We start from the raw sequence: 21,806 nt of genomic DNA, 5'->3' as shown, positions 1-21,806 counted from the left end.
AACTTGGAAAGGGAGTGACCCAAGAGATCCCTTCCTAGCAAGAGGAGCCAAAGAAGACTGATGCTTCTCCAGTTGAGAAGTGGGGACGGATGTCCCCAATGGCTGGAGGGGTATTGCTTCTGAAGTACATGGTGCAGGAGCAACAGGGATAGGAATGCCCCCCACCATATGCAGGGCAGGTATAGTCTTGCGGCCCTGAAGCCCAACTATAAATGGTTGTACTGATGGGGCTGAAACTGTTGTTGTAGGTGTGGCATAAGAGGACGTCAAGCACACAGGATGTAGCCTTTCAGATTTCCTCTTACCCTCAGTGTAGGTCAGTTGGTCCAGGGTCTTGTATTCCATGATTTTTCCTTCCTTTCTGGGGAATCCAGCAGTCTGGCGAGCAAGGGGAACGGTGCTCGCTCCGCAGTTAACACAGATGGGAGGCAGGGAAAATGGAGTATTGGGATGTGATGGACATCCACAATCGCGGCATGTGACGCCTGATTTACAGCAAGAAGACATATGTCTGAACTTCCAGCACTTAAAGTACTACATTGGGGGAGAGATATATGGCTTTACATTGCATTGGTATACCATCACCTTGACTTTCTCAGTTAATGTGTCACCATCGAAGGCGAAGATGAAGGCACTGGTGGCAATCTCATTATCCTGTGGGCCCCCATGAATGCAACTGTGGAAATCTGATTATCCTGCAGACCCCTATGGATGCACTGAATGAAATAAATGCCTCATCCAGTCTAAGTTGGCACACACCTAGTCACTGGACTGTAAAAAAGGTCCCTGTGGACTATAATACCCTGGCATGGGGAAACAGAAACATCTCCCACCTTGTCACAGGCAATTAATGCCCGTGACTGGGCACAGGACGGATCCAGATCACATTTTGGACAATCCCTCCAGCTCCCTAAACTTGCCCTCTAAATGCTCTGTAAAAACCTGAGGGTTCATTGACATTAAGGATTCACCATCAGCTCTTATACAGACGAGGTACTGGGGCGAATAAGGTTTGCTTCTATCCTTAGCCTGGCTTTCCTCCCATGGTGTAGCCAGGGCAAGGAACAATTTGGTGTTCGTACTTCCTTGGATTAAATAGCAGGATGGCTGTTGCCAGGAGTCCTGATGCTCCAGGCAGACAGAAATCTACTCCTTGGCATACGCAGGGAGTTAATGGCGCAGGCATCAGCAGAGCGATCCCTGTGTAGTCAAGGTACATGGCGACCTCATCACAACGCACTGGCTACAGCGGTGGATATCAGGTGCAATCAAGTCCATTACCAACATAGGCACAGAAAACGACACCGCACAGTGGATGGAGGAAACACACCCAGGAAGGTGTCCTCAACAATGGCTGGAGAATGAGCAGAGTTGCACATCCATGATGATTAAGTGTGCTAAAAGTCACAGTGCAGGATGGACACAAGACACTACATTAGGCACCCTTCCCCAACTGACTCGCTCTTTGGAAAAATTTTGAAGAATGGAGGTCAGACGCTATAGGGAACCATCACAGAAAGGCTGAAATATTTCAAACTCCCTTTATTTGCCTCTTACGGCAGGCAGGAATAACTCAGGCCTATTTTAACGCCCAATCCCGCAGGGGGGAACAACCCATATGGTATGTGCTAATAATCATAACAATTTTCTAAAATTAGGTGTAGTTCTCTCAATAGTCTTGGGTTGGAGCACAAGTTCATAGCTTTTTTCCATAAGTTTAATGAATACATCAGATATACATAACAGACTTTAGTCTCCAGTAATTTATTCTCCTTCACAATTGACAATGGTCTGCCAATGCTGGCCTAACTTTTCAATTCTATGACTGTAGAAACCATTTTGTCCTGGAAAGGAAATTCCTTGAAGGATGCTCAATAAAGAGTGGAAGACATGAAAATATGAGGGTGCAAGATTAGGGGAATTATGTGAGTGCCTTATGACTTTCCAACCAAACTCTCAAATAGTGTTTTTTGTCAGTCTAGCAAATTGCAGGCGGGCGTTTTTGTGAAGTAGCAGCAATTCCCACAGTCTTCCTGCCCATTGCTCTTGGACTGTGTCTGCACAATGTCTCAGTTGCTGACAATAAATGTAAGCAGTGATGGTTACAACTCAGAGAAGCAGTTTGTAGTAAACCAAATCATCGCTGTTCCATCAGATGCATAACTTTATCTTTTGTGAATGCATGCATGTCTTTTTATGGGCAGTTGCTGCTTTCTTTGGGCTCAACCATTCCTTTCTTCTACTTATGTTAGCATAAAGACACCATTTCTTGTCACCAGAATAGGAATGGTCAGTGTTGTTCATGAACCAATGTACGATGGCACATATGGCCACCAATCAATTTCTGTGAGTTTGGCTTAGAGCATGAGGTACCCAATTTTCAAACCTTTCCCATTGTGTGCAACCATCGCACAATGGTGGCTGATGCACATTATTCTGGATTTATGGATTTCAATGGTCTTCATCGAATTCCAAAGGTCTTCCTGAATGTACATAATCACTAAAGTCGAAATGATCCTCTCAAAATCAGAAAACAATATTTTTGCTGTGCCCTGTCCAATGACATTATTGCCATACATAGTACAAATGTTTCTTGCTGCATCTACTGCTGTCACCCCTCTACTGAACTCAAACAGAAGAATATGTCAGAAATGTTCAAATTTCTAAACTTGGTGCTAGATTTTCTATGTCCACAGCTCCACTCACTATCTCCAAATGACAACATGTAAACTCAATTAGTAACTATTAATTACAAATAAAAACTGACAATCTATAAATAAACCCATAGCAACTGGGACAATCTATAAATAAACCCATAGCAACTGGAACATCAAAATGCAACAAACTTATGCCCCAACCTAATATTTTATGGCCCTCTATGAAGGTGGTCTTTCTGTCTGCCAACAGTAGCCAGTTCTGTCTTCTGTGTTCTTATCCCACCCCATCTGCAATTACCATGAATTAAACATCAGAACACATCCCTGTTTACAACTGTGGTATCTGCAATACCAACTTGTTCCAGATTTTCTCCCCTTCAACAATCATACAGTTGCTTCACAGAAATTTAATTTCTTTACTGATTTCAGGCACTTAGTGCCGTGCCCTTCTTCAAAATGATATGCCTATTGCAACATTTGTGAGTCTCAACAAAAAGATTACAGCAAAATGCCTAAAAAATATACAGGAGCAGTAAGTAATACAATACTGAATCAATTAACACAATAAGTTTTGTATTACTTTCTGCTCCTTTATTGTTGACACTCACAAATAATGATAGGTATAACCTTCTGAAGAAGGGCACCAAGTGCCCAAAACCAATGGTTGCTTGTTATTTCATTATATACAACTACAGTTGTTGAAGATGGATGAAATACTAATCTTTCTCAATAGTCAGGAAATTTTTCTGATGGTGGCCCCATTAGGGCAGTGAAATTAATGATGCATGTACACACACGCACACACAAGCACTTATTTGTTGCAATTTAAAGCCACTAACAATAAAAGGAAAAGGAAGAATAGCCAAATGCATAAACCGGGTAACTATCACCCTTCCCTTTTTTGCCCATGCTGTCGTATTATACATCTGAAATTAGTTACTGCGTGAATGACAAGTATTAAGAATTTAAATTCAACAGAAAATGCATGCAATAACATTCAGAAGACAAACATAAGTAGCTGGAACATGGAAGTTTCTGATATGCACAACTTATGAGGAACTACCACAAAGTTACAATCTGGCAAAAGCCAAGAAAGAACCTAAAACTACTAGAAATTGTCTAGCAACATTTAGATAATTAGACATAAAGGCATTACACATACATAAGAAAAAATTTTCCACTGGTGAAATATGTACATAAGTTAAGTATATAAAAAAGTCATGGTGTTAAATACTTCATATGAACTCTTCTTTCTCACCGTCAGCAGCTGAGGAAGATAACTCCGGAACATCAGACTGTGCAGACTGTTGACTGTTAAGACGTACTGCTTCCTCAACCTCCACTTGTGTAACAGGCTGTGTTGCGACACGTGATTCTCCAGCCCACAAGCGCCGTCTTTCTCTGTACCGAGATACTCCCGAATTCCCAGCACGGCTCGCATCCTCCTGTAGAATCCAAAATTGTACAGAACATCAGACACAAACTTCCTTGTATTGACAATGGGACTCCAAACAAGTGTACATATGACAAAGGGACTGAGTTGACAATGTAATCAGTAGACAAGTCAAGGTGTATATTCTGGAAGACTGAAATGTGCAACAGTAACACCTAAATGGGGAATACGGAAGTGCTAGTTATACACATATCTTCCTCCTTCCCCCATTTACAAACGTGTGAGACAGTAGTTTATAACAGAATATTCAGCCACTTATCTGACAATAACCTCTTAAAAACTGTTCAGTTTGTCTTCTGTAAATGATCCTCTACGGAGAAAGCAATATTTCATCTAATGAACTGAGCTCTGATGGAATTAGAAAGAAATCCGACTCTAGTGGCCTTTTGTGCTTAGAAGTCAAAACATTTGATTCTGTAGATCAGTGATTCCCAGACTGTGCACCACAATGCCCATTACGCTGTGTCACAATTCTGCTATAATTTTTCAAAATCTTTCACTGCTAAACATTGGGCAGTACTGTTGAAGGGTAGGAAAGCTGAAGGCTTTTGACTATTTTATGCAGCACAACAAACAAGTAGTGGGCAACAGAGAGAGAGAGAGAGAGAGAGAGAGAGAGAGAGAGAAATTGTGAGATACATAGCTGCAGGAACTGCCAGCAGCACATCGGCAGTATGCTGGCAAAGGACAGACACATTGGCCATGACATGACCATTCGCAAACAAAGAATAAAATGTGGAGGCTCTTAATGCTGAAATAGTGGTTCTAAGTTTCATTTCCTTGAGTCAACATGTTTATTAACAACACAAGTCACTGATAAAAATACATTCAGAACTTTATTGCATTATCTCCCTATGTCCTAACAAATTGTTGATTCTGTTGCAAGTTGCAAGTGGTGTTATGCAAGAAAGGAAAAGGTTTTTAACTATGCTGTAAAGTATGCTGGTACTCTCACACAATCTTTGGATTTCTAACATTGAAAAGAGAAGGGATATCCATCAACATTCACTAGATAGTACTGTGTGCAAGGTTAGAGCACTGACAGATAGGAAAAGACACAGGTAAGGAAAAGGAAAACAATAAGTAAAGACAGTAAATGTCAAACTCGAAAAACTGGAAGATAGCATCTATTTAACTCAGTGTCCAAACTATTTTAAAGTTTTAATTTCTTTAAAATTTTTCAGAGAAAAACTAAAATGGCTTAAAATATACTACTGAAGTTTAAACTGACTCTACAGTAGGGGAGAGTGTGTATTTTACAGTGCTTGTATAGTTCAATGCTATGTTCCTTCAGACAAGCATGCATGTCCCAGACGTTGCCGACAATTGACAAGTATATTAAATTATGAAATGCATTAGCAAAGTACAAATATGATTTAACAGTGGTGACATGATTTACTAGTAACATACGAAAATTTGCACCAGACCAGGAATCTGATATCCGGGTTCGAGTCCCAGGCCAACACAAATTTTTAGTAGTTGTACAATTCTATTCACAATTTGTGAATGGATTTCATAAACTGAGTCTCTGACAAAATTAAAAAAAAAAAAATCTGTGTTCTCTAAATAGGAGGTTGTATGCCTGTAGTATCCTCTAAGTAAGTCTTTTTCAGGTTCTTCTCCCGTTTTATGATTTTTGATTCATTTTATTTTCAAAAAAGATTAATTAGAAATAAAATACTCAAAATAAGAAAGCTTCATTTAAATGTTCAAACTACAATATAGATACTATACCCTTGAAAGATTAAATGATACCATTAGAACAAATTTTTTACTGGTTGTAATAGCATTGTGAACTTGTTAATTGAGTCGCTCTTGTTTCTCGTACATTATCTTCAAATTCATTTGTCTCAATCAGCTTTGCCTGCAAGGCATTTTTATCCTTAATTTTGACAATGTTTTCTCCTAGTTTTCACTAGTTTTGTTCACGTCTGCCTAACTGTCATTGTCTAAATTTGATGTTAGTGATCATTTTAATTACTTGGGCTCCTATCATAATTTCTTGGTGGGTCTCACGACATTCAATTTACTGAATACATTTTGTTTCCATTTTCTTCTTATGTTTCAATCTTTCTTTCATTCACTGAAATTTATTCTTCTAATTTTGTATTTTTGTATTCACTACAGCAGAACTGTGGTTCATTTCATTATTCATGTTCACGATCGCATCACTCACTCTTAGCATCACATTATTCAAATATGACATATATTTTAGTTGTTTCTTCCCTTAAATTTTGAACCGAGTTACTACCTGTGCTACTTTAGCTCTTTCTTCTGATGGGAATCTATTAGGGCACAGAGACCTACACTATGTGATCAAAAGTATCTGGACACCTGGCTGAAAATGACTTACAAGTATGTGTCGGTACTGTTGGAATTCAATATGGTGTTGGCACACCCTTAGCCTAGATGACAGCTTCCATTCTCACAGGCATACGTTCAATCAAGTGCTGCAAGGTTTCTTGGGGAATGGCAGCCCATTCCTCACAAAGTACTGCACTGAGGAGAGGTACTGATGTCGGTTGGTGAGGCCTGGCACAAAGTCGGCTTTCCAAAACATACCAAAGGTGTTCTTTAGGATTCAGGTCAGGACTCTGTGCAGGCCAGTCCATTACAGGGATGTTGTTGTTGTTGTTGTGTAACTACTCTACCACAGGCCGTACATTATGAACAGGTACTCAATTATGTTGAAAGATGCAATGGCCATCCACAAATTGCTCTTCAACAATGGGAAGCAAGAAGGTGCTTAAAACACCAATGTAGGCCTATTCTGTGATAGTGCCACACAAAACAACAAGGGTGCAAGCCCTCTTCATGAAAAACATGAACACACCGTAACACCACTGCCGCTGCATTTTACTGTTTGAACTACACACGCTGACAGATGACATTCACCCGGCATTCGCCATACCTACACCCTGCCATCAGACTGCCACATTGTGCACCACGATTCATCACTCCACTGAACGTTTTCCCACTGTTCAATCATCCAACGTTTACGCTCCTTACACAGGCAAGGTGTCGTCTGGCATGATTCTGATGATGATGGAGCCACTCACAAAAATGTGCCATAACAAGTAAAATATATCTTCAACTAAAATCAGTGTTTCATTTTGAAGATGATAATGAAGCAAACAATAAAGAATATTAAGACAAGTGATAAAGGGTTCTAAGGTCAGAAATTTTATTGTCACTCTGGGGGGGAAAACACACAATGGAGGATTTTTTATGAATATATCTCAATCGAAGAAATGATCGTCAGATATTACTGGTATTACTCTCTGAAGGAATTTCTGAAAGGGAAACTTATTAACTCTCTATGTAAATTTTGGGCTTTGCTTGGAAATGGTGAATGTTAATATAAATTTGATCTTTTCTGTGGGAAGGATGATCCTGAAAATTCTCAATCTTTGGGATCAAATTGTGAAGGAATGCTAGTCTATGCCATCGATCCCAACAGACCTATCTTGTACTTTGGTATCTTTTTTCTGTTTATATGAACTGTTTACAGAACTAAAAACAATGCGATTCTTTACGACAGGTACAGTACAACTAAACAAGACTACGCATTACCATTTCGAACCAGACAATAAGTTAGTAAAGGAGGTTCTAGTATGTTTGGATTCCAATTTTGATACAAACGACCACATCACAATGGTGAAAAGAGATGACATCTGCACAACACAGGCAAAAAACTGTGATGTAATCGAGCCTCTGGTATCCATATCTAGATTTAAAAAAATTTCCACATCATATTTGAAAATTGGGCAGACTGCTAGAAGTAGTGCCAGAAGACCAGTATCATCAGTGCCCTGGATTGTGTATGGTCAAATGAGAGAGGTTATCTTATCAGACAGAGGAAAGAAGGGGGAAATCCCAATTGCTTTGTTATATCAAGGGTATCTACTTTCAAACTAATTATGTCTACAGTTATCCTTAATCCAAATTCTAAAATGTTTGCTGCATTTTATTTGGTGAAATAATTCCAGGAAACCATGTTAAGTAATTCTGTTTTAGTGGTGCTATCATCCAAACACTATCATTGCTCTTGTCACTACATACTTTACATACGACCAGAATTCCAACAGATTTCTAAACAATGTTTTGTCGACAAAATTGTTGAAAGCATTTTGCATTAAAGAAAACATTGTATTTGGAGATTCTATATGATAATTTAGTGATTATATGGCCACAAAATAGGCACTGAACTATCTGAAGGGAGAGATGAACTGGTCTGCCTCATACTGAAAACGGTTCATATTGTAGCAAGTGAGAAGTTTCCTGAAATGCAAACAGTTTATACAAATATGGCACCTACTTGATTCACATTTCAAGTCAGTCCAAATGGTTGAGACATGACACACTCATGCTGTTTAATCTTTACGACAGTCCTCTGTAACTAAAACACTGCTGGTCTACACTTTTTCTTGTGCTTGCTTATTGTATATATTATCATTCATGGCAGTCAACTCCCAGAACTCCTGGTAATGCACACTAATAGAATGTTTAAACAAAAATACTATTAAAAATCATATGTAACTCACATCAGAACATTCCCAAAAAAGATAAGCACTATATAAGGCATTTTATTCAATAAATAATTTATCAACAGATAATGTATGCTCACATTCCTAAATTATATATTTTTTAATTCACAAAGCATTTCAAAAAAGCACTAATAAAATTCTATCTCCTTGGCAAAATCTCCAAAGAGTAAAAAGCTGTGCCATATCCCCAACTTAAGCCCTCATAAATGCGACATACATAACAGCAACCCAACAGTCGTACAATCTGTGCCTGTTAAACACGAACAATAATTCCAAACAGTTTTTCATTTAACCCTGGAATTTTTCAAAAATATGAAAACTTCAGTAACTTAATGGAACACAAATGCAACGAATAACCAAGAGACATTAATGAAAATATCACAAATTTGTATTATAAAATGACAGATGCAGAGTTACAGATATTTCCAGAATATTTAGAAATTATAGGAAATTGTACGAGCATCAAGATAGTGTTAGTGGACAATGAAACAGGTGCAATTATATACTCAGTTATTCAAAAAAGCTGCCTTAATGAATTATTGCAAACTTGCTCCAATAATTATTTGAGTGTGGTTTTAAGCAGCCCAAGCAATGTATTCATCATACTCTTAAGCATCCAGTCTGAAGTAACAATAAAAACATTTAACACTGATGGTCCTAGTATCGCTTTCCGCATCCTTTTCTCTTTGTAGGAACAAAAACTCTCACAAAAGGCTTAGAAATTGGAATCTGACCAGAAGTGTATGTGCCAGGCCAACAGTAGGCAATTGCTCACAAAAAGTGATAAATACAGGTTCAAGATGGCTCAAATTTTGGATAGTAACTTCACCACATGCTGAACCATATAGTCTGCAAAAAATAAGCACTCTTGACGGAATATTATCACAGAAATAACCATACGATTTGGGGAAGTTTTAGAACATTACATCTGCCTTTTATTTTATCATTTAAAAATATCACTGTGCATTAAACAAATAATAATAAATAATAAATTAGTTTTCTCAGGAGCACTGCCTTTTGCAAATCTTAACTGTAACAATATTACATTTTACTAATGTGTGGCAAAGAACATTAAACATCATAGTCAGACTTTTAGTGTCTCATTAGAGCTACTGTCAAAGCACACATGAACTTTTACTTTGAAGAATCTTCGTTATTTCCCTGGTTACAGAATAAGGCCTTCGAAAAATTTTAATTGTCATAAATTTTCTTCTTACTATTTCTTCTGTATGGGTAATGTCTCACATTTTATACTGCAATGGGCATTAAATGTAATTAGATTCTCCAGTTACAATTCATTTTGTATCATATCCTTCCTTCCTGAAATTATTTTCCATAATATAGACTACTGCTGAAAAACAAAACTTCTGTGAATTTCAGTGTCATGTAAGTGTCAGGCGCATAACGAATCATTTGCTGAAATGTCTCTTTTTTCATACAAATATTTTCAATACCACATCTCAGAGAACTGCTGAAAAACTACACCAAGTTAAATGCATTTAAATATCACTGCAACTGTATCTTGTTTGTTTAATAAATGGATAAATTTTTTAAAAACTGTTTACCTGCTTTCTTGCAAACAACGATGCCATGGCAGACACACTGCAGCTTTTTGTCAGAGAAGCTCCTTCGCTGCTCATCTTTTCTTCATTTTCCTCTGCTACTTTACTATTCTGTCTTCCTTCCATAATGGGTGAAGGTGAGAGAGTATGCTGCAAATGCTTGTCACTTTCAGTAGCTGGAGAAGGGGTACTTGCAAGAGTGTCATCTAGAGAGTCAGGTACAGACGTATCTGCACTTGGGCTTTCATCTGTACTGCTGCTCACTTTATCCCCATTTACCTGTACTAGCTCATTTGGTCTGGATGATGGACCCCTTCCTGCCAGACTTCTGTGGAAATCATGGGCAGATGCCAACCTGTGAGAAAGTTAAACAAAATATTACATGGTAAATACATGCAACAAAAGATGTAACAGGTGTTCTGACTTCCAGGCCTTTTTCATAGCAAGCTCATGCCGAGATCAGAACATACATGTGTGTGTGTGTGTGTGTGTGTGTGTGTGTGTGTGTGTGTGTGTGTGTGTGTTATATATTATATACCTTCTCTAAATTATCAGTTCACTCCAAAGCCTTCAGCCATAACAGGAAGTGACCCACTTGTAATAAGTTGTTAGGTTACAACACAAACAACACAATGTTGCCAGAAGTAACGACTTCAACAACTTCAGAGCACAAACTTGTTAGCTTCACTAGTTTTGCTCATCACATATTTGTGCATACTTGCACAAAATGCTGGACAGACGGAGGCAATGTAAACAAATACAGGTGACTGCCCCCACCACACAGGCTGCTTCCACAGAGGTGAACAGAGCAGAGGAGAGCAGTCAACAGCTGCCAGCACTGGCAGCTGGAGCAGAGCAGGCTGGGCCAGTGCGTCATGCAGAAGATGGAAGTGAGCTAAAATTAGACTTGGCAGGCAACCCAAGCAGCTAAACAAATCTCAGCACTTTTGGCAGAGGAGCAGCAAAATTTTCACCTAAACTGAATCTAAGTAATTTCCTATGATCACTTTACAAATTAATGCTGAACAATGGAAATATCTAAAACACCATCTCTGTGCTTAATATATACTTTTTTTGCAGTCACGTAATTTCTGCAATAAGTCTTAAGATAAGTTCACATCCGAGATGTCTTTCAAATTTAGTGCTACAGTTACTTTAAGTACCTTCTGACTGGATCATCTGAAAGAGACATCAAATTATGGGCTGTCAAGTACTTCAAAAGAGACAACTGCTATGGATGTATTTTCTCTGAAATTATGCTTCCACTGAAACCATGCATAATAAATAAATAAATAAATAAATAAATAAATAAATAAATAAATAAAGCTCACTGAAAGCAGAAAGAAATCAGAATGCTGACACTGCAAAATTTTGCATTTGCATCCAATTAAGAAGCTTTAGTAAACCGGCATTTACTTTGCACATAGATTTGATGCCTATAGAATAATGATTCCATAACATCTGAATTTCTAGTTAAGTGACTGAAACTTTTTGAGCAAGGCTTATGATAATTTTATCTGCACAGTAAAACATTTTCAGGATGGAATGAATTAATTCTACATACTCTTCCATTACATAAAACCACAAAACTATCATGAGTCAGACCACCATTTATTGTATTACTTATTTTCATTCTTTCTATTTTCATAATGAGTATCTTCTCACCACGATCTCAGCTTCATAATTATGAGCTCATACTTTATGTATTTTCACTGTCATTGCCTTTCATTTGTCCCAGTTAAAATATATGCATTTTCCATCATGAATGTTTGTTACTACTTTCTCAACAACTTTATAACAATGTATATACAAATCATTAACATTTAATTGTTCAATGTGACAAACTTATGATAAGAAGTAAGCAGTGAGAATTGAGAACATTAACTCTAGCAATACCAATATATTTTCCATAATGTGTACTACCAAGAGAGTACCAAATGCCCACCACATGCAGGTGCACACACCTGCCTGCCTGCCTGCCCGCCCGCCCATGCGCATGCTCGCACACGCACACACAAAGTAATTGTTGTTAACCTTTGTTAACAAAATATTTTTTAAATAGGTACCAGTAATGAAATAAGTAGGATGTGGAACCTGAAAATATTTTGTAGCATAATCTTATCAATACCAATACATTCTCCATAACGTGTACACTTAGTGGTGTGGCTCATTGTGATCAACATTAAAAATTTTAAGAACTACAATTTTCATTAACTGTTGTTAACCTTCACCCACAACATACTTTTTAAAGATTTATAGATGTGTAAGAAGGGTCCTAAATCTGAAAATATGAATATGACATTTGTTATGAAAAATCACATTGATGGCTAAGATTTAAATTTTTGTGTTAAGTTTCACCAAAAAGTTTAAATAATTATACACCTGGTCTAAGAAACAATTAAACTCAGTAACTTTTTCAATTTAAGATAAAGTTCATCACAAGATTATTATTTTTGTAAAATATTGCAAGTGTCGATATAGGGTTATTCAAAATGATTAAGACACATTCAAGTAACTGTAAGAAATGTTTGTATTGAGGTAAGGTGTTATATGGTTGTGTGTATGGAAGCAGCAACTCAAACAGTCTTACACTGCATCAGAAATTCTGGGGCTCATTTACCAAGGTTCCACCTTTAAAAAGACAAAATCAGAGTTTTGCAACTGACATCTCAGGAACTGTGTGAATGGATCAAGGAAACGTTCTTTAAAAGTCCACAAAAGTCAACACCTCATACCAGTTGGGACCTAGGAATTCCAAATCCAACTGTTTGGATAGCACTGAAAAACTCCTTTCAAAGGATACCGTATCTGATTCATGATGTTGTTTTGGTTTTGTGGGGCACTCAACTGCACAGTTATCAATGCCTGCACAAATTTCCAACCTTTGCTCAGTCCAATTTCGCCACTTTCATGAATGACGTATCCGATTCAGCTGCTCCAAGCCATTACATATGGTGAAAGACATTTGCGCAAACAGTTCTAAATTGATATGCGATTGCGAACTCACGCTTCCACAACTTCATTCATGCAAACTTCCACTCCCACTGGTCTAGCAGTCTTGTTGCTGTATATCATAGTAACAAAAAATTCTTCTTGAGTTGCTGTTTCCACACTTATAACCACATAATACCTCACCTCAGTAAAAACATTTTTTGCAGCCACTTGAAAGTATCTAGATCATTCTGAATAAGCCTGTACATTCTGAGACCTAGATAAGAAACTGAATACAGAAGGAGGTGTGTTTTATATACAACTGTTTCTAACAGCAGAGCAAAATTTCAGCACAGAATCTGTAAACGGTAAGATGCAACATATATGACTCTGAAGATTCATGATCATGTATGAATCTTCATTTAATCACTGCTCTCTGTAGCCCGAACATCAACCACAGTTATGACAAAGACTAGTGAAACATATACCACAGAAGGCAAAGACTTCTTTCTAGATGAAAAGGTAATGAATGGTCACTGTAAATTTAGGATTCCTACAAGATTATTGAATAATTTCATTCTATTATGCTTTAATGAAAGCTCTTTTGCACAGAAGGAAACAAACCATGCTTTCTGTTACAAGTTCAGCTTTTATTAACCTCTACTACTCAGTGGGTTGTTACCTTTGCCCCTAAATTATGTTCATTCTACCCTTATTACATATGTATACTGGTTAGTTTAACAATGAAATAACAATGACTAACCAACATCCATACAAGAATTAATAGTATCTATTACTAGTATTACTTGGACTGACCCGGGGCAGGTGTAATTTAGACTGTAAAACACAGTTCTTGCATATAACATTTGTGTGTTTACAAATAACAACATTTTTAAAACCAGGATCCATTACAAAAAATATTAACATGTCATTGAATAACTGAATAAAAAGATATTGCATGTCTCTATTCGAAGAAGTGACAACAGTTCGGATGACAGTTTTTGATAGATTTACAAGGTGACTAAGTTTATTGTTTGAATAGTCTTCTCTGGAAGCAGTAAGTCCTTTAAAGTAACTAAAACATTTTGTTTATTCAAAATACTTTTTTCTGAAAACTCATGGAATCTCTAAATCCCATTTAAATTTCGTGTGGTCCTTTTCCGAATCCCATGCCACTTTCCTTGAAGTTGATCTCAAGGCCAGCTACCCACTTCTGACCACATTAAACTGACCAACAAGCAACACTACTTACATTTTGACAGTAATCATCCTTTCCATATCATACGTTCCCTACCATACAGCCTTGGCATCTGAAGTAAACTTATTTGTTTGGATGCCGACTCCTTACAGCAATAAACCACTATTCTCACCTCAGTCCTCACTAGATGTAATTACTTCACCAGCTTAGTGCAAAAGTGGATTTCCACAGCCATCACACACCCAATCCTAGTACAACTGACCCTTCCAAAAAACTACTTGTCACTCATCATTACCTAGGTCTTTAACATATTAATAAGCTACTTCAACAAGGCCATGACTTCCTAAAAGCATGCCTTGCAATGAGATCTATTCTGTTTACGATTTTGCCCACCACACCTACAACAGCTTTTCAACCACAATATTCTTGTCAGACCCTATTCTCCTTCTGCAACCATCTCCCTTCCCTATTGCTCCTAACCCTGTTACAGTCCCTGCTGCAAGGCTTGTCCTATGCACCCTCTTACCACCTGTGCCAGCCTTTAACTGGCAAAACATATACTATCAAAGGGAGAGCCACATGGGAAATGACACATCATACACTGGCTCTTACGTGAACATTGTTCGGCCTTTTACATCGGCATGACTACCAACAAGTTATCAGTTAGGATGAAGGGGCATAGGCAGAGTGTGCATACCAGTAACATACAATATCCTGTCACACAGCATGTTCTACAAAATGACAGTCGTGTCCTTAGTGCCTGGTTCACCACATGCGTGACCTGGGTCCTTCCCCCAGACACCAGTTTCTCAGAACTCCGCATGTGGAAACTAGCGTTACAAAAATGTCCTTGGTTCTCGCCACCCACTGGCCTTAATTTACATTAATTTCTTCTGTCTCCACTTTTCTTCACAGTAACTACTACTTTCTTCGGTCTGTTTCAGTTTTCTACACCTTTCATTTTCTGACCTGTCTGTTTTTCGCCATCCCCATCCCATCTCTCTTACACACAGTGCACTTAGCTTTTCACTCCAATTAACTCATGTGCAATGTTTTAACAGTAATCTCTACCTTTCATATTACCCGGTCTTCCACCTTCAAGCTCACAGATTTTCAAATCTCATCTGGTGCAGTCCCCAACAATCAGTCTTTCCTTCCCATCCTGTCCAGTAAGTCTCCTCTTATCTGGGGTTCTGTGCGAGTTTTCTGAACTCTAATCCTTTACCTAAACCTCCCCAGTCCGCCTCCTTCAAACCTTCTGCCAGAAGAAGGGGCCACTGGCTCCGAAAGCTTGCATACTGAAACTTTTTTTTATATGTGTGTTCACTTGCTGCTGCTTAGTGAATACATATTTTATCAATCCAATTACATTAAATTGTCCTAAAATATAGGTAAGAATAAATATTACTCACCTTTTACAACTGAACATTTGTTTTGTTTCACCTATTGATATCAGAATAATATGAATAGGTGTAACATGTGTCCTTGGAAACAAAATCAGTCTTTAGTGGTAAAACATGGATAATATTTGTGTGTGTGTGTGTGTGTGTGTGTGTGTGTGTGTGTGTGTGTGTGTGTGTGTGTGTGCGCGCGCGCGTGCGCGCATTTTGGTAAATATGGTTAGCTGTTTTTTCATGGTGGTTTACACTGTAAATGTCAGTGTATTATTTTTAATGTATTTTATAAGTCCTTCCTATTTTCCCTTTATATAAGGCAAGATGTATCTGTTGCACTGTGATTTTTGTACACTACTACACACTTTTCTGAGGGTGTTAATATTTACTGTGCGAGTTAAGGATGATACATTACTATTCTTAAAAAAGTTGTCAACTTTCAGTGACACCATGCATCAATACAGTATGCTTGTGTAGATCAGTGCTTTGTCATCATTTGTGTAGATTTCATTGGAAATATCAGATTGTATTCTGTTGGACAATGAATTACTTGATTTTTCAATTGATGCTACAACCATGAAAAACAATACAAATATTTATTTTCAATTGTAATTGTATCACCAAACTACCTTGTACACCCTAATTCCCACTGCTCCCATTACACATACACAAGTAATAGTGTTAAGCACATAGGAGGGGTGTTCAGGGCTCAAAATGCATTATGCATCTAATAAAAACTATAGTTTGTTACTGCATATAGGCTTTTTCTTCCATATTTTATGACCATAACTAAGTCACAACTCAAATACAAACCAAAATGGACAAAACTACATATTCTTCTACCAGGACAACATTAATTCTTCACAGCAGCAACAATTGCAATTGTATAATTTAGTGGAACAATATCCATTGACGTATTTCACAGTGTGCTGTTGTTCAAGCATGGCACAACAGGTCAAAATCATGATCATGGTGAATTAACACATTAAATAACAGCCCACATGGAAAATTTTGTCATTTTTAAAACAACGGCAAAAGCATATCAGCTGAGATTCAAACTGCTCTATCACTCACTTTTTGTCCTCAATTCCACATGTAGCTACTTATTCTTATTTTCTAACTTGAAACTTTAGTTTTATGGAGCTCTATTGCTGGATATTGACACTGACACAGTTGCAAAATTGATAGAGGCTGCAGAGTCTCACGAATTACCACATCATGTGAACTGAACCCCTAATGATGATCAGCCCATAACAGATGCAGCACAACTTGACCACGGCATTATGGTACACTCCCTACAGCTGTGCATGATCAGTCTACTTAATCATTACTTTTATTATTTATCTGTAAGTGTGCATTGACAATAAATGTCTACGCTCGCAGATACAGAAGATTGTAATAAACTTCCATAACATAATGTGATGGCCACCTCCCCAACTGAGTATTACGCTGTGTTTAAGCAAATCTACTTTTCTTATGTGATGGAAAAGTGCATAAAAAGATCATAATATAATTTTTTCCCCTAAATACGCAGAAGAATAGGGTTCATAAATCGAATTGTATGTCAGTATAGTTCTCAAATGGTAGCTCTATTGAAAGGTTAGCACCTTCTATAATGATTCTTGTTGACAGTCTAGGATGTACTAACAAACCCGAAAGACCCAGAGTAAACTCAGAGCTACAGAACAGACAGAGTGCACAATCTCATCAGGCACCACAGCCACAGACAAAAGGGACAACTTGTTAACAAAGGTACTTGGGCAAAGAACAAAGGTAAGGTGCCTAGAGATTTTGGTCAAAGTTAAGGCAAATCATCAAGTAAAACTGAAGTGATATCAGGTGTTCCCCAGGGAAGCGTCCTGGGACCTCTACTGTTCCTGATCTATATAAATGACCTGGGTGACAATTTGAGCAGTTCTCTTACGTTGTTCGCAGATGGTGCTGTAATTTACCATCTAGTAAGGTTATCCGAAGACCAGTATCAGTTGCAAAGCGATTTAGAAAAGATTGCCGTATGGTGTGGCAGGTGGCAGTTGACGCTAAATAACGAAAAGTGTGAGGAGATCCACATGAGTTCCAAAAGAAATCCGTTGGAATTCGATTACTCGATAAATAGTACAATTCTCAAGGCTGTCAATTCAACTAAATACCTGGGTGTTAAAATTATGAACAACTTCAGATGGAAAGACCACATAGATAATACTGTGGGGAAGGCGAGCCAAAGGTTGCGTTTCATTGGCAGGACACTTAGAAGATGCAACAAGTCCACTAAAGAGACAGCTTACACTACACTCGTTCGTCTTTTGTTAGAATATTGCTGCACGGTGTGGGATCCTTACCAGGTGGGATTGACGGAGGATATCGAAAGGGTGCAAAAAAGGGCAGCTCGTTTTGTATTATCACGTAATAGGGGAGAGAGTGTGGCAGATATGATACGCGAATTGGGATGGAAGTCATTAAAGCAAAGACGTTTTTCGTCGCGGCGAGATCTATTTACGAAATTTCAGTCACCAACTTTCTCTTCCGAATGTGAAAATATTTTGTTGAGCCCAACCTACATAGGTAGGAATGATCATCAAATAAAATAAGATAAATCAGAGCTCGAACCAGAAAGGTTTAGGTGTTCGTTTTTCCCGCGCGCTGTTCGAGAGTGGAACGGTAGAGAGATAGTATGATTGTGGTTCGATGAACCCTCTGCCAAGCACTTAAATGTGAATTGCAGAGTAGTCATGTAGATGTAGATGAGGTAAACTAATACAAAAAGAATTTACAAAATTATTTACAGACTGTCTCCAAGAGAACACAGTACTCAAAATCTGTGAAAATTCTGTAATCATTATGCCTCACAAGTACAGAGATAGTCTCTTCTCCATAACATACAAGATATTCAGTAAGTTATCACCAACAACATAGAACTGAACCAAACAAAGGAACAGAAATAAATATAACACAATGGACCATTCGCTAATTGTGAGCTGAACTGTATAATGGTGCAGTGAGTGAGAATTATCATACTGCTTGGGATTCATATAGTTTAGAAAGTCTGACTCAAATACCAAGAAAGTCTTTACCACAGCCACTACAAAACAAGTTATTGCTTCAGCCTAAATTATTATACTGAAGTGTATGCATAACTGCTATAACTTCCATTATATGAATATTTCTTCAGGAAAGTGATAAGCTCTGAACTGAAAGAGGAATTTGGCAACAAGATTCCATATCACAAAAAATTTTCTCATCATTAGAGAAAGTTTTCAGATATTTAAATCAAGAAAACAAAGGAGTTGGTGTTAAGAGAACATAATCAAACAACTTTTCCAAATGATATTCTACTGCTTGCATCTAGTGAATATACGTTTCAGCAATGGATGAAGAGATCATCCTTCATCATAGAGCATCTTTGAAAGTAGACTAAAATAATGTACAGTCAATATGCTGAAAAAACTGTAAAAATGAGCAGTGATGAGTTTTTGTACTTCGGACACTTTAAGAAACTGATAGGGTGGATAGCAAAGTAAATGAAAGCTAAAAGAAATTGTCTACATTGATTCTGGTACACTAAATAGGCTCACGTTCCTGACGTGTGTGTACAAAGGAAGCTCAAAATCAGTGCATTAGCAGTTATGACTTACGCGAATGAGAAACAGACTTTAAATCCAAAGACTACTCAAACACAAATGTAAGTGTATGATGGGAATTATTAAGAGAGATGGTGAAACCACCAAATCTGTTGGGAAACGTACTGGAGTGAATGATCTAGATGTATAGTCATACGAGTGGAGGGTTGATGGATCAGAGAAGAAATTTTCTTGATTGTATGAAACAGAAAAAGATGGACAATGGCATAATCCAGACTGGGTAGATAAATTACACCATAAAAAATGCAAGAACAAAAATGATGCATACAGCTAACCACAATGCAAATTAAAGTCTAGAGGAGGCCTTTATACAGCAGTTTCTGTCAAATGTCTATTCTACTTCTCTGGTTTTCTTTCTCTAAGAGGCCTTAGCTTTCCAAGTTCCTTTAGCCTTCAGCACTCACACTAAAATAGTAGTCCATCTCCTAAAAATTTTTCCCTGTCTATCAATATTTACTCAATGAAATACATAAAGCAGGTTATTCAAACACTGCCATCCAACTGAAAACCAGAGAGCTTTTCATCGTAAGTGAAGAAAATTTCAGTACATAAACAGCCTGTCTTAGGCAGTGATGAATAGAATCTTCTTATACCACATTTGGGAAAGAAAAAGGTCAACAACAATTGTATGCATCCATGACATTCCTTAAGTCATGTGTCCTCTACGTGGTACTAAAGAACAGTCACTTCAAGATAAATATCTAAAGGTGAGAAGCAGAGGCAGCCAGATAATCCTGGCTAAAATGAATTCATCACACAACATGAGTCTCTCACAGTTCTTTTCAGAAGCCTCCAGCTATAAACTATGGACCTGTTATCTATCAAATCAATATTGAAGGTGGAAGTAAATCAAAAGTCAAGCCTTAATGAAGATTTTATTAAACTATAACAATGATGTAGTCACTCTTCAGGAATCACATGCTGCAAACGAACCAGAGAGGGAAAATTCCTGGCTTTGACTTGCCAGTAGCAACATAGTAAGGTGCTTATGGAGTGCGAACTTAAATATGACCACCAGTCATGAATGAACATCCATGCGCTCTATCTTACCTCAGTGACATCCATGAAGTTTTAATAAAAATTTGAGAAGTAACAGTAATTAACACACACAAAACTCCAGTCAACTCATGGCCTTCACAGGTCATTCCAGTATCACAAAATTACACCATGTATCTCAGATATTTTAAAAGTTCTTCACTCTTATCATTATTTTCACAACCTGTATGGAACTTCAGAAAAACAAAGTCGGAAGCATTTGCTAGAAACCTGGATGAATGTGTTTGTTAGATTCCCCCAAAAAGAAAACAACAATAAGAGACACACACATGAGCAACAACTTTATCTGTATCAGAAATTTTTGTTGGTCTTAAGACAAATTAGGAAAGGCACCAGGAAGTAATGGAATCTACTCCAAAATACTTTGCATCGTGGGAATTATGCAAAGCTATGGCTGGCAGAATTTCACTCTGACATTATGACATTTGGTTCAAGTACACAAAAAATGAAGCGATCAGAAACCATAGCCATACTCAAACCTAGCTAGACATCAGACCAGCCACAGAACTACTCTCAGTCACACTATTTGTAAGTGGAATCAAAGATTTCTGTACAATCAGATTAGGCCACTGAGCCTTTAGAGCCTTCCTGTTGAGAAAATTGGATACTGACCCACTGCATCGATCAGTTATTGTCATTAAGAACATTCACTGAAGCACAACACCAAATGAAACAGAAAACATGGGTCACTTTAGCTGATCTTATTTCAGCACATAACACACTTGGAGGCACAGGCTGCTTTGTAAATTATTACAGCTTATTCCATGCAGACAGACACCAAAACTAATTGACAGCAGGTTAGCTGGAGGGACATCTACTACAACAGGAGGGAAAGAAACTAGGTGTCCAAAAATATTGAATAGTGGCTTGCTGCACAGATACGTCCTCATTCCTCTCTTGTTTAATTGTTTAATTTATAAATATCTGATATTCCTCCAACTCAGTCCAGAAAGTTTTGCTGTGCGGATGACTGAGCAATAACTATCCAACACGAAACATTAAAAATAACTGAAGAAATATGAACTTCAGATCCAGACATCATAAGCCATTACTTCCGTAAATGGAAGTTACAACCAAACTCAAACAAAATAGAAATTGGATGTTTTTATCTATCCAATGGAGTGGCACACAGAGCCCTTGATGGCTATTTTGAGGAAACAAATTTCATCAGAACATGCATCCAAACTACCTTGGGATCACATTTGATATCAAACTTTCTTTTAAGGAATACTCCATGCAACCACCTACTAAGCTCAAAAGTAAACATAACATTCTCCACATGCTCTGCGGCATTAATTGACAAGTGTCAGCAAACACTTTTCTAGTATTGACACTCTGATTGCTGTACTCAACAATAAAGTACTGTGACA

General features: G+C 37.7%; 1 protein-coding gene across 1 annotated transcript in view; it reads right to left on the bottom strand.

Annotated features, from left to right (window-relative positions):
- Positions 1 to 21,806, bottom strand: part of LOC126175422 (uncharacterized) — a 581,488-nt gene that overhangs the window by 403,198 nt on the left and 156,484 nt on the right. Inside the window, exons 6-7 of the mRNA XM_049922221.1 lie at positions 10,223 to 10,574; positions 3,916 to 4,102 (exon numbers count right to left, since the gene is read on the bottom strand). Of these exons, the coding sequence (XP_049778178.1) occupies positions 3,916 to 4,102; positions 10,223 to 10,574 (539 nt within the window). The remainder of the gene's footprint in view (positions 1 to 3,915; positions 4,103 to 10,222; positions 10,575 to 21,806) is intronic.

Source organism: Schistocerca cancellata, chromosome 3 (genome assembly GCF_023864275.1).
Source record: "Schistocerca cancellata isolate TAMUIC-IGC-003103 chromosome 3, iqSchCanc2.1, whole genome shotgun sequence".
NCBI classification, from domain to species: domain Eukaryota; kingdom Metazoa; phylum Arthropoda; class Insecta; order Orthoptera; family Acrididae; genus Schistocerca; species Schistocerca cancellata.
Note: the sequence above shows the minus strand (reverse complement) of the source record. Positions and strands in the feature narration are given on the sequence as shown.